Source organism: Camelina sativa, chromosome 1, assembly GCF_030686135.1.
Source record: "Camelina sativa cultivar CO46 ecotype springtype chromosome 1, ASM3068613v1".
Classification (NCBI taxonomy): Eukaryota; Viridiplantae; Streptophyta; class Magnoliopsida; order Brassicales; family Brassicaceae; genus Camelina; species Camelina sativa.
Genome location: NC_141880.1, coordinates 7014806 through 7027505, shown reverse-complemented (window position 1 = coordinate 7027505; position 12700 = coordinate 7014806). Strand labels below are relative to the sequence as shown.

Here is a 12700-nt window from a genome sequence, read left to right as displayed (position 1 = left end):
TACCCTGAAATGCATTTTATTAAAATTGTATTCTTGTTCTTCATATATATATTTTTTTTGGTCTTTATTTTTACTTTGATATGTCTGTTTGTGACTTTTGGGGTGTAGTTATTAAAGAAGATAAATAAGTAAACGAGTATGCAAACCCCTAATCAGAATGTTTGATAACACAAAAAAAAAAAAAAAAATCATGCGAACAAATTATCATTAGACAAAAAAAAAAGTAATTGACAAACTATACCGTTCTTGAATATGATTTGCAAAATGTCTAAAAGAAAAGAAAAAAAAAATGCAGACTATACTTTATCTCTATCATTTATCCTCCACTGATTAAATATTTTATAAGAACACCAAAATCTTACCAAATCGTATATAGCCAAATCATGATTAGAAATTTAGAATATATTTGAATTAGTTTACTACTAATTACATGTTTTCTTTAAATAGACTAATTCGGAAAGTTACGTTCAAAGTTCAAACTGTCTTAATCGATCGTACTAAAGATAGCGGTTATAAACCTTTTTGTTTTTGGAGTAAAATAAAACTCGTTATAGTTGCCAACGAAGATTAATTATATGTAGCGTAATGGAGATGACTGGATGTAACGACTCGAACCGCATTATCTACATATAACTATGCCCATATGACTATATGACTCACGCCACTTGGTTACGCCACTTAAGCTCAGGATTGTTCGACTTCTTGGCGTGGTAATAAACAGGGTGATTTCCTTCTATGGTGAAATCTTGAAGTGGTTGGAACTTTCGGACAATGCAATTTCTATGTTGCACATATAAATACTTTTTCCAAAACTGTTGTCGAGAAAATAGCCAGATCCCATATGTGTTGTCATGTGCGGGCCAAAGTATTCCTACTTGGTAATTTCATCGCCCCACCCCACTTTCCCGATGTATTCGTGGGAAAATGGAAGCAGACAAAGAACGACACGGCGTCGAAACGAACCCCTGGATACGGAGCTACCATAAACGTTCTTTACGGCGATCAAATCTGCAACAGCGGATTCGACAACGATGAGATGAACAACATAGTTTCTCACTACTTGTATTGTTATTAATATGATGAGAAGAGAACATCTTAGTGCTTAGGAAATATACTCTGTTTTGAAACCACAAGAGAACTGTTGCACTAATTGTAAAAACGTTTTTTCTTTTTCAATATAATTTAACATTACATTAAAAAACAAAAAATGATTAGGAAATAGTATATTGACTATCATAATCATAAGCTCTATGTTACATAGAATTATATAGTAGAAGAGTTTCATAAACTATAATGATTGCAAACATATAGATCTGATAGGCGTTGTATTACCAGCTTCTTGGGCCGGTCAATATAGAATGACAATATATTCTATATTTATTAATCATGTGATCTTGTAGATCTCTCTATATGTATTACCTAGATCTGATAGGCGTTGGACGAAAAGAAGCTGGCCCTCACGAGTATCTATCGTGCACCGATCAAGAGCCTTTCACTTCCTCCTCTCCTCCTCCGAGCTCTGGTTCCTCTTCTTGAGTGATGTTTTTATGAAATATGGTTCGGTTGACTTTTGAAAAAGAACTCGAGTTTGGTCAGTATATGTGTCTTGACTTTTGCATGGGCTTGGTTTTTATATATATTTTGTAAAAATATACGTACGAATTACAATATTTTCCACAGACCAAAAGGATGAAGATAAAATCCTAGTTCGAACAAAAGAAGTGCTATATGTTTTAATGGATCCGAAAACTCCTATTCACAAAATTTTACGATCCAAAATTTCAGAAATGATTTATTTATAATAAAGAAGGTGTCATTTTGAACCAACAACGGACTTTTTAACTATTGTGGCGGTGATATGGTTCAATTTTTCCGAATGAATATATTTGTTTTAGTTAAGATCGGATAGGATTGGTTTGTTTGGGTTGAAGCACCTCTAGCACAAAAATTTAATAATTTTACCTTCAACCAAAAGAAGTTAATGATCTTACATATTATAATATGTAATTTTCATTTCAATTTATTTTCTATATCAATTTTAAAATCAAAGAAAATTGATACCATATACCTAATTATAAACAAAAAATTTCCAATATTGAATTATGAAATTAAATTTAGCATTTAACTTAAGATATTGATTGATCATAATGATAATATATCCAACAAATTGTCTTTAACCATATATATTCACAAGTGTCAAACACTCTTTGAAGTTTTAAGTTCTCATTTATGATCATTAACTGTAAATATTTACAAATTCATAAATGTAAATGAATTTTTCCCCCAAAAAGAAAAAGACAACTTTGACCAAAAAGATGGAAATTCAATTAATAATAATAAAAAATTAAAGACCAAAAGTTAATATAAATAGAGTCAATCTCTAAGATCTGAAAAAATATAAACATTTCAATACCTCATTAGAGTTCATAAAAAAATTTACTATGGGTAGTACAAAAACTTTGGTGATTTGTTTCTTTGCAATGATATTTGCAGTTTCATTGTCTAGCCACAACGTTTTGGCTTCAGGTATATTTAGTTTGGTTTAGTTTTATTTTGCAAATTAGCAAAGAACATGTCAAAAGCTACATTTAATTTAAATATCTATGTAGAATTTGAACTGACCATGTTTTTGTTTCTATGTATATATAGACATGCATTCAAAAGTTTGTGTTAAAATTTTATCATTTGGAAATGTTATATAACTACATCTTTTTTATTGAAATGTTATATAAGATTAATTTACACATGCTTGTATCGATTGTGTAGAAAATTTTTCATTTGACAACTGCCATGGGCCGTGTTCGGAATACTACGGACGGGAAGAATGTAATAACAACTGTAAAAATGCTGGATTTAGAAGTGGAGACTGTGGTTCTCCTTGTATTCCATGTCCTGTGAAATGTTGTTGCCAAAAGTAGTACAATTATATATGCTCTCTCTCTCTCAAAATTGACTATTCGAAGATGGTATAATTGACTATTCTCTAAAATATTGGATTTAATTTGTATCTTGCTTTTACAAATAAATGCAATAAATAATCTGTGATGATTCATTTACCGTAGAATAGTTAACTAAAAGCAATTAATTACCATCCAAAGCCATCAAGGAAATGTGATTATATATACGCCAATGAAAAGCAGAATTACAATATTAGGTAGATAAAGAAAAAAGAAAGAACGCCGTAAAGACGAGTTGTTTGGAGTACCTACGTACGTCATTCTTTCTTTATCTAGTTAAGTAGGCTTTCCCGATCAGATCTAGTCAGGTCAAATCTAGTAGAGCTCTTGGTCTTTTTAATGTGATCTCGATGGATAAGGATATACAAAAATGCTTTCTGGGTAAGATAGATAATGTTTAGCGCCAGTTTTGGTAAGAGAACGTGGTGATCAAATTGTAGCTAAACGGTTTGCCCAAAAAAACAAAAAAACAAAAAAAAAAAAAAAAAAATTGTAGCAAAATAGTTTTTACTTATTTTTCTGTGATTTATGTAGTGTGATCTTATACCATGGTATTTCATGGGAAAAACAATATGAAATAAATTGAGACAATCCACACTTACTTTCGATTTCTATCAATTTATTACAATAAGTGAGCGTATATAATTGCTATTAGTCAAACAATATTGAGACCAGCAAAATGGCAAATTAATTACAAACATACTTATTACTAATATATCGCGATTTATTATTGCTATCTTATTAATCTTGTAAATTAAAAAAAATAAATTACGTTATAATTTGTTGATAAATTAAGAAATTTTAAATCAAAACACAAACTAATCTCCAACACATGTAAATAACGTGATACTCTTGCCATTTTCTTCCTTTGTAGAATAGTACTGGCCACTAATATTTTTTTTGATTAAAAAGAAAAAAAAAATAGAACTACTCTCTTAATTCTTTTTGGACCATCATATACATATAATAGAAGAAAAAAAATCCAATAAAAACCTTCCCATCTGATCAGTAACAGTCACAGCCTGATCCTCAATTTTGCATCGACGACCTTACAAATGTTGTTCGGTTCAAATTAATCTTGGGTATTTTTTTTTCCGGTCCGCTAACAAAATTAAAACCGGGGAAAAAACAAAAACAAAAACAAAAAACGACACGTGGCAATTACACACCTCACCCAAAAACAACCAGACACACACACTCCTCCATATAAGCTTTTCCTCCTCTTACCTTTACGACTTCTTCATCAACGTCTTTGTGATTGGGTTCTCCACTCTCCCCAGATTTGAATAAACAAACCAACCCCAAAAAAAAAAAAAAAAAACGAAGAGAGAGAGAGAGAGAGTCGGATATGGCGGCAACGAAGTTGCGTGACATCGACGATCTTCCCAAGATTCAGGCCAACTACACGGCGTTGACGCCGCTCTGGTTCTTAGACAGGGCTGCGGCGATTCATCCGACGCGAAAATCTGTGATTCACGGATCTCGGGAGTACACGTGGCGTCAGACTTATGAACGGTGTCGCCGACTCGCCTCCGCTCTCGCCGATCGATCCATCGGTCCCGGTTCCACGGTAATCGCTTTTTTTGCTCTTTTCCAGAACCTCCTGTGGATTCTTTGGTGTAGGTGTTGACTCTAGCTGATATTTTCTTTTCCGATAACATTGAATCGTTTTGTATTTTGAACAAAATCAAATATTTCCATGTTTCCATAATTGAAGAAACACATACAAGTGGCTAGATATTTTGATTACTTAAGATTTGCCTTAATTAGGAGATCACAAATCGATTTCATATAGAATCTGTGTTGTGGAATCATATCATGAATCTTGTTCATTGATGCATTGGTCATGAACAGTATTGATTTGGTTGTTTGGTTCTTATTGCAATGTTAAAGAATGGCGCTTTGCGTTGTTTCAGGTGGCTATTATTGCACCAAACATTCCAGCAATGTACGAATCTCATTTCGGAGTACCAATGTGTGGAGCCGTCTTGAATTGTGTTAACATCCGTCTCAATGCTCCAACAATAGCTTTCCTTCTCGGTCACTCTCAGAGCGCTGTTATTATGGTGGATCAAGAGTTCTTTACTCTGGCGGAGGAATCTTTGAGAGTTATGGAGGAGAAAGCTGGAAGCAGTTTCAAACGCCCACTTTTAATTGTTATTGGTGATCACACCTGTCCTCCCGAGTCGCTTAACCGTGCTTTGTCTAAAGGAGCCATAGAATATGAGGATTTTCTTGGGACTGGAGACCCGAACTATCCGTGGCAGCCACCGGTTGATGAGTGGCAGAGCATCGCTCTTGGTTACACCTCGGGAACAACTGCCAGCCCGAAAGGAGTGGTGCTTCACCATCGAGGAGCATATATAATGGCTATGAGCAATCCGCTCATTTGGGGAATGCAAGAAGGTCCTGTTTACTTGTGGACTCTCCCAATGTTCCATTGCAACGGTTGGTGTTTCCCTTGGTCCCTTGCTGTGCTATCCGGTACAAGCATCTGTCTCCGTCAGGTAGTACTTGAGAGTCATTTCACTTATTAAAGAAGTTGACATAGATCAGAAGTCCTGATTAAATTTTTGTTTCAGGTGACGGCTAAGGAAGTGTATTCAAGCATAGCCAAGTACAAGGTAACCCATTTTTGGTGCAGCGCCTGTGGTCCTCAACACTATTGTTAATGCTCCTCAAGAGGATACTATCCTTCCTCTTCCCCATACAGTCCATGTCATGACCGCAGGAGCTGCTCCACCACCTTCTGTTCTCTTCTCCATGAGCAAGAAGGGCTTCCGAGTCACTCACACCTATGGGCTTTCCGAGACTTACGGTCCTTCCACCGTGTGCGCTTGGAAACCTGAGTGGGATTCCCTCCCTCCTGAGACTCAGGCCAAGCTCAATGCCCGCCAAGGTGTCCGCTATACCGGAATGGAGCAGCTTGACGTCATCGACACTCTGACTGGAAAACCTGTTCCTGCAGACGGGAAAACCGCTGGAGAGATAGTTTTCCGAGGGAACATTGTGATGAAAGGCTATCTAAAGAATCCAGAAACGAACAAAGAGACTTTTGCTGGCGGATGGTTCCACTCGGGGGATATCGCAGTGAAACATCCGGACAACTATATCGAGATCAAGGACAGGTCAAAGGACATTATAATCTCTGGCGGTGAGAATATAAGCAGTGTCGAGGTCGAAAACGTAGTGTACCAGCACCCAGCGGTTCTTGAAGCCTCTGTTGTGGCCAGGCCAGACGAGCGATGGCAAGAATCTCCTTGTGCGTTTGTAACACTTAAGAGCGGTTACGAGAAGCAAGACCAGAATAAGTTGGCTCAGGGTATAATGAGATTCTGCCGGGAGAAGCTTCCGGCGTATTGGGTCCCAAAGTCAGTGGTGTTTGGGCCATTACCAAAGACCGCTACTGGAAAAATTCAGAAGCATGTTCTGAGGACTAAGGCCAAAGAGATGGGACCGGTACCAAGGAGCAGGTTATAGGAAGTGATAAAAACTCATAAGGACATCATTTTGAAAATAAGGTGTTTGTATGTTTTGTGGAACGTTGTCTTTGTATACTTCCATATGATAACAGAGAATTTCCAAATTGTTTTGTTTTCATTGTCAACTTTTTTTGTTTATAAATAAATCATTGCCCTTTGCAACAGTAATTTTTCTCACATGGAAATCGAAACAATGGTGCAAAGTATCATACGACAATTGAGAGATACACATGTAAACACACAAAAATATAATAACACACATTGGCCTGGCCAGGAAGGTGACAGAAACACACACACACATTTACAGATAGACAATGTAAAATTGTCAACTCTTTCTCTCAAGGCTCAAACTAATAGTAGTAATCAAATTCCAGCCCCAACCATATTAATGAGGTCAAATATAAAGATAAGTGTAACAATAAAAGCGTGGTCAACATTGGGGTATATTGTAGCCACTAATCTCTTGTCTCCTTCATGTACTTGAGCGATGATTTTGGTCGAGTCTCCAACATAGATTGTACATGCACGTTTCATAAACCGGCCTTTAATAGTGAAATCACAAGACGCTTCTCTGGTCTGGTTATGTTTCAAGAATACTTCAACTCTTGTCTTCAATTGAACCGTCGAAGATCTTTTAACCGTGAAGATCTTATCATCCAAATCATTTCCTCTATACACTTGCCATCGATCGTGCTTACTAGTCACCTTCATATACAAGGCATAACCAAGAATCAACAGAATCATGAAAAAATCGACCGGTTAACACAATCAAGAAAATATTCATAGTAATCAAGAGTAAAGAAAAACTAAATAGTTAACCTTCATTTTCATGGTGAGAATGGGAGAGTCATTAGGATCAAGCAAAATTCTTTTGTTGTGGAGACCAAAGAGAGGCGTTTTGACTTTGAAAACTTTGTTCCCGGTGGTGTCCTTCACCGTATCTCCGGTGATGATAAGATCTAACGTTTGAGGACGAACAAACTCAGATCCTACGAGCGGTGGTATTGGTATCGTGTTGCTGCTGCTAGTGGGATCTTGTTTTGCCATTTATTGTTTTGTTTGTTTCAAAGTAGAAGACATTTTATCGAAGCTAGAATTTATTGATCTCTTCTTTGGTCGTCACATGACTTTTTCTGATACTATAAAATACTTTTAAAATTTAATTCGAAACTCATTGGTGTATAAACGACATCGTTTTAAGAACCATCGTCTTCAGGTTTAGAGAAACCAAAAGCAATGTTTTCACTTTCACTCAGCTCCGTTCTGGTCACTCTCGAGAACCGTACAGGTCTGACATGAGAGGCTTTGCTTCTTCAGCATCTAGAGTAGCAGCAGCAGCGGCGGCAGCAACGAAACCTGCCAAATCTCTAAACCCCAAACCCTCAAAAACCCTAAATCCCTCAGGTCAACCCACAAATCCTCTGAACCAGCGTTACATCTCGCAAGTCATAGAGAGAAAAGATTGGTTTTTGCTCCTGAATCAAGAATTCACCACTCACCGAATTGGATTAAACACTCGATTCGTAATCAGCGTTTTGCAGAATCAAGACAACCCATTACATTCCCTACGGTTTTACCTCTGGGTCTCTAACTTCGACCCGGTTTACGCCAAGGATCAGTCTTTAAAGAGCGTTCTAGGGAACGCACTTTTCCGTAAAGGTCCTTTATTGCTGTCTATGGATTTGCTTAAGGAGATTAGAGAATCAGGGTATCGGATTACTGATGAATTGATGTGTGTTTTGATCGGAAGCTGGGGAAGATTAGGTTTAGCTAAGTACTGTAATGATGTTTTTGCTCAGATATCATTCCTTGGGATGAAACCAAGCACAAGGCTTTATAACGCTGTGATTGATGCGTTGGTGAAGTCTAGTTCACTTGATTTGGCTTACCTGAAGTTTCAGCAGATGGGTAGTGATGGTTGTAAACCGGATAGGTTTACTTATAATATACTCATCCATGGTGTTTGCAAGAAAGGTGTGGTTGATGAGGCGATTCGATTGGTTAAACAGATGGAACGAGAAGGGAACAGACCTAATGTGTTCACATACACGATTTTGATCGATGGGTTTTTGATAGCAGGGAGGGTAGAGGAGGCGTTGAAGCAGTTGGAGATTATGCGGGTGAGAAATTTGAACCCTAATGAAGCTACGATCAGAACTTTGGTTCATGGGGTTTTCCGTTGCTTGCCTCCGTGTGAAGCATTTGAGGTTTTGCTTGTGTTTATGGAGAAAGACTCAAACTTGCAAAGAGTAGGTTATGATACTGTGTTGTATTGTCTTTCAAACAACTCGATGGCTAAAGAGACTGCTCTGTTCTTGAGGAAAACAGGTGAGCGAAGTTATGTTACGGATAGCTCAACGTTTAATGCTGCAATGAATTGTCTTTTAGAAGGGCATGATCTTGTTGAGACGTGTGGGATATTTGATGGTTTTGTCAGCCGTGGGGTTAAGCCAGGATTCAACTGTTATCTTGTTGTAGTTCAAGCTCTGTTGAATGCTCGTAGGTTCTCCGAAGGTGACAGGTATCTGAAACAAATGGGTCTTGAAGGGCTTCTGTCAAGTGTATATACTTATAATGCGGTTATCGACTGTCTCTGCAAGGCTCGACGGATAGAGCGTGCAGCTATGTTCTTAACAGAGATGGAGGATAGAGGTATTTCTCCGAATCTTGTAACTTTCAATACCTTTCTGAGCGGTTATAGTGTGAGGGGCGATGTAAAGAAGGTTCACGGTGTACTAGAGAAGCTTCTTGAACATGGTTGCAAACCAGACGTGATTACTTTTAGTTTGATTATAAACTGTCTTTGCCGAGCAAAAGAAATCAAAGATGCATTTGACTGTTTCAAGGAGATGTTGGAATGGGGGATTGAGCCTAATGAGATCACGTACAATATCCTGATTCGCTCCTCTTGTTCCACCGGAGATATTGGTAGATCAGTGAAGCTGTTTGCGAAGATGAAGGAAAACGGGTTAAGTCCAGACCTTTATGCGTGCAATGCGATTATTCAGAGTTTTTGCAAGATGAGAAAGGTTAAGAAAGCTGAGGATTTTCTTAAAATAATGTTGAAGATTGGTTTGAAACCAGATAACTTTACATACAGCATTCTCATCAAAGCTCTAAGTGAATCTGGAAGAGAGAGTGAAGCAAGAGATATGTTCAGTTCAATGGAAAGACATGGATGTGTTCCGGATTCATATACTAAGCGTCTTGTGAAGAACTTGATCTGAGACAAAGTGGACTCTCGAGAGAAACCGTGTCAGCCTCATAGAAATCTAATCCTCGGGAGTTTGAATACCCGATGAAGGCTTAGGGACCAGAAAAGTGGGTTCTTTCATTTGAAAATGTCTGAGAAAGAACCCGATCTTGGCCATGGTTTGCCTCTTTGATGCAGACGCAAGAGAAACAGAACATGAGCGAAAATGCAGGACAGAGTATTAAGTTTTGTTCTTTTGATTGATCAGAGATTTTACATCTTTCTGTGTCCGAGAAAGTGGCGGCAATGGTAGTGGCAGTTGATTGGTACTTGACAGTCGAAGTGCAAAATATTTTTGTATGTTTAACACTAGATGCAGATGGCCTCGTCCCTAATTATATACCCTTACCGTGTAAAAGTGGTAAAAGTTTAGGAGACCACAGTAGTTTTGGCCAGATTATATTCATGAGTATTGAATAATTTTGTTGTTTCCATCTCAAGCTAGTATTATACAACATGAAGGCTTTATCAATCATCTACTTGCTCTTTTTTAAGCTACTGATATATATTTGAACTCGAGAGATGACTCAAATTGGTCTTTTTCATGTGGGATACAGGCTGAGAATTGAAGACAAAAGCACGAGTAGTAAGCAAACAATGGTAACAAAAATTCAGGTACTACTGTAAATAGACTAACTGCTTTTGCCTTTTGAAAGTTGCTTGATTTGCACTGAACTTGGAACATAAGAGCACCCAACCGGAAAAAAATTTCTGCGTGCAGATTCTCCGAGATCTACACTTTTGAAGTAGCCATTCTCTCCAATGATGCAAGCTCTGTTGCGGGTTGTTTTTTGATTCTCTTTGTCTGTATCAAAAAGCACAGCGGCTTTTATCTCCTCGTCAACGAAGAAACTCCAACGTGTAATATGTTTAGACAGAACACCAATGAGTGGTTCCATGTCCACTACTACGAGCAACTTTCTCCACGACACATCATTGGGCTCAATCGTGTTAGTAATCCATATCTCCATATTACAAAAATACCAGTGCACAAATAATACCGCAAGTTGCTCTTCTCTAACACTAGAGAGAACCGCAAACTCTCTACTACGAGAGCGAAACGGCACAGGCAGCAGGTCCAAATCTCTCTCTTGTAAAATCAAAACAAATCACGTATTCACCCATTCTTTCTTCTGGAGTGTACCAATAAGTATTTCCATTCACAGAGACACCACCGTGTCTATAAACATTTGTCGCCCAATCAGAAGCGACATTAAGAACCCTCCATGAATTAGATTCTAACTCATAGACTTCGTACTCAAGAGTGCTACCAGCAATAGTAGGAATAGGATCCACACAACTCAAAAGTTTGTAGCTGCGGCAGGAGTTTCTCGTCTCGTATCCAATAGCATACATATCAGGTATGTGACGAGTTCAAGGTTCGATCCAACGACTTTGCCCCCAATATGGATTCCAAACCACAAACCTAGTGAAGTCTTTTGTGATGATGGATGCCAATAAACCACCGCAATGATAGACTTCAAACGCATGCATTAGGTTAATAAGTTCACCTTTACACTCTATAGATGATTCAACGTCTCTTTCCTTGTGAATTCCATGGAGATCGATGCTCATCAAACAAAACTTAAAATCCATCACTATGACCACCATAAACTCCCTAGCAGCTTTCACTTGAACGAGGTGCTTCTTTGTAAAGCTTTCTTCTTCGGATAAAGTATTCCATTGTTTGCAAGTCAATCGTACTGATCTCATAGATTGCACTGGAACCCTAGCGAGTATCTCTTCTAACAACTCCTTTGGAAGTTCGGACATGTTCTTCGTCATTGTTTCAGCTCGCAAGCAAGGATCAATGTAATAGGAATTTTAGGGAAGAAATAAGTTAGGTTATACAATTACAGTAAAACGTCTATAAATTAATAATGTTAGACATTGAAAGTCTAATTTATAGAAGTTTTATTTCATTGATAAATTAATAATTATTAGTTTATAGAGAGAATTTCTTAATTTGTATTAGATTTATTATTATAAATAATAATATTTTTATAGAATCAGTTACAAGAAATATAACAATTATCATGGTTTGAAGAGAAAACTAAAAGTTATGATATAGTAAAAATGTTAGAAATGAGCTATAGAAAAAATTAATGTTTACATATATATATATATATTGTATAATTATTAATTTCTATGAATGATGTGACCATAGATTATAAAGAATTTTCAAAAAAAATATTATCTTATTATATTATCTAATTATGTCCGAAATTACATTAGCCTAATTTGGGACCAGAAAAATTTATTAATTTGTAAAGATTATTAATTTATAGAGATTTTACTGTATCTATTAATTAGAGGAGGATACAAAGAAAGATTATGATCACATCCAAATCTATGAATTAATGTTTACCAAAAACTATGACTCTTTTGGCGACTTAAAATTCTATATGCAAGATCACAAAATAAGTCTTACAAGGTACAAGGCATGCTACCTAGGCAATTAATCAAGACTCAAAGGAGAAAGACGAACAAAAATAGAAAAATAATTTGTGTAAATAAGAACAGGTGCTCATCCATCCAAACCTCGGAGTGGCAAGTAAGGTCTCAATTGCACACTAAACATGCTTCACAACAACAAAAATAACTTTTGAAGTATCTATACAGTTTGCTCCCTAATGCCATGGGCTAATATTGTACCCTGACCGTGTAAGGTTATGGAAACGATAATCCTTTTGCCAGATATTGACATGAGAAATGAGTTTCTTGTAGTAACCTCAAACTAGTCGTCTTACTCAGTTCCTTGTACTGGCCATCAAATTTTTGAATAATATTATACTTAGTACTGTAGATATATCCTTGGTTTTAAGAAGTTAACAATTGACTTATTAGTGCATATGGCATACAATGTAAGATGAGAAACAAAGTTAACAATTGAATTTTATTAATCTTGTTCGAAGAAGATCACAAACCAAAAACAAAGCAAGATCTAGTATTATTAAATATGCAAGTAAACGGAGTTATCAATAGTGTGTTTTAATTTTTTCCCCCTT

At 36.7% G+C, this 12700-nt stretch overlaps 3 protein-coding genes and 3 pseudogenes across 5 annotated transcripts; 4 read left to right on the top strand and 2 right to left on the bottom strand.

The window, feature by feature from the left end:
• The first annotated feature begins 2394 nt into the window (after positions 1 to 2394).
• On the top strand, positions 2395 to 3052 carry LOC104781756 (defensin-like protein 47). Its single transcript, XM_010506499.3, has 2 exons — positions 2395 to 2526; positions 2767 to 3052. Exons 1-2 carry the CDS (start codon positions 2442 to 2444, stop codon positions 2916 to 2918), a joined length of 237 nt encoding a protein of 78 aa, XP_010504801.1. The 5' UTR covers positions 2395 to 2441; the 3' UTR covers positions 2919 to 3052.
• Positions 3053 to 4037: 985 nt separating this feature from the next.
• LOC104781747 (acetate/butyrate--CoA ligase AAE7, peroxisomal-like) lies at positions 4038 to 6603 on the top strand. Its single transcript, XM_087452829.1, has 3 exons — positions 4038 to 4527; positions 4874 to 5464; positions 5540 to 6603. Exons 1-3 carry the CDS (start codon positions 4306 to 4308, stop codon positions 5627 to 5629), a joined length of 903 nt encoding a protein of 300 aa, XP_087308955.1. The 5' UTR covers positions 4038 to 4305; the 3' UTR covers positions 5630 to 6603.
• On the top strand, positions 5679 to 6603 carry LOC147949622 (acetate/butyrate--CoA ligase AAE7, peroxisomal pseudogene; annotated as a pseudogene). The gene has a single exon (XR_015558578.1). The product of XR_015558578.1 is annotated as an acetate/butyrate--CoA ligase AAE7, peroxisomal pseudogene (transcript).
• On the bottom strand, positions 6595 to 7557 carry LOC104781735 (protein LURP-one-related 13). The gene is made up of 2 exons (XM_010506477.3): positions 7259 to 7557; positions 6595 to 7144 (listed from the first exon to the last, which is right to left on the bottom strand). Exons 1-2 carry the CDS (start codon positions 7484 to 7486, stop codon positions 6803 to 6805), a joined length of 570 nt encoding a protein of 189 aa, XP_010504779.1. The 5' UTR covers positions 7487 to 7557; the 3' UTR covers positions 6595 to 6802.
• Positions 7558 to 7672: 115 nt separating this feature from the next.
• LOC104781729 (putative pentatricopeptide repeat-containing protein At3g16890, mitochondrial) lies at positions 7673 to 9964 on the top strand (annotated as a pseudogene). The gene has a single exon (XR_015558565.1). The product of XR_015558565.1 is annotated as a putative pentatricopeptide repeat-containing protein At3g16890, mitochondrial (transcript).
• Positions 9965 to 10307: 343 nt separating this feature from the next.
• LOC104705163 (putative F-box/kelch-repeat protein At3g16880 pseudogene) lies at positions 10308 to 11498 on the bottom strand (annotated as a pseudogene).
• Positions 11499 to 12700: the final 1202 nt, after the last annotated feature.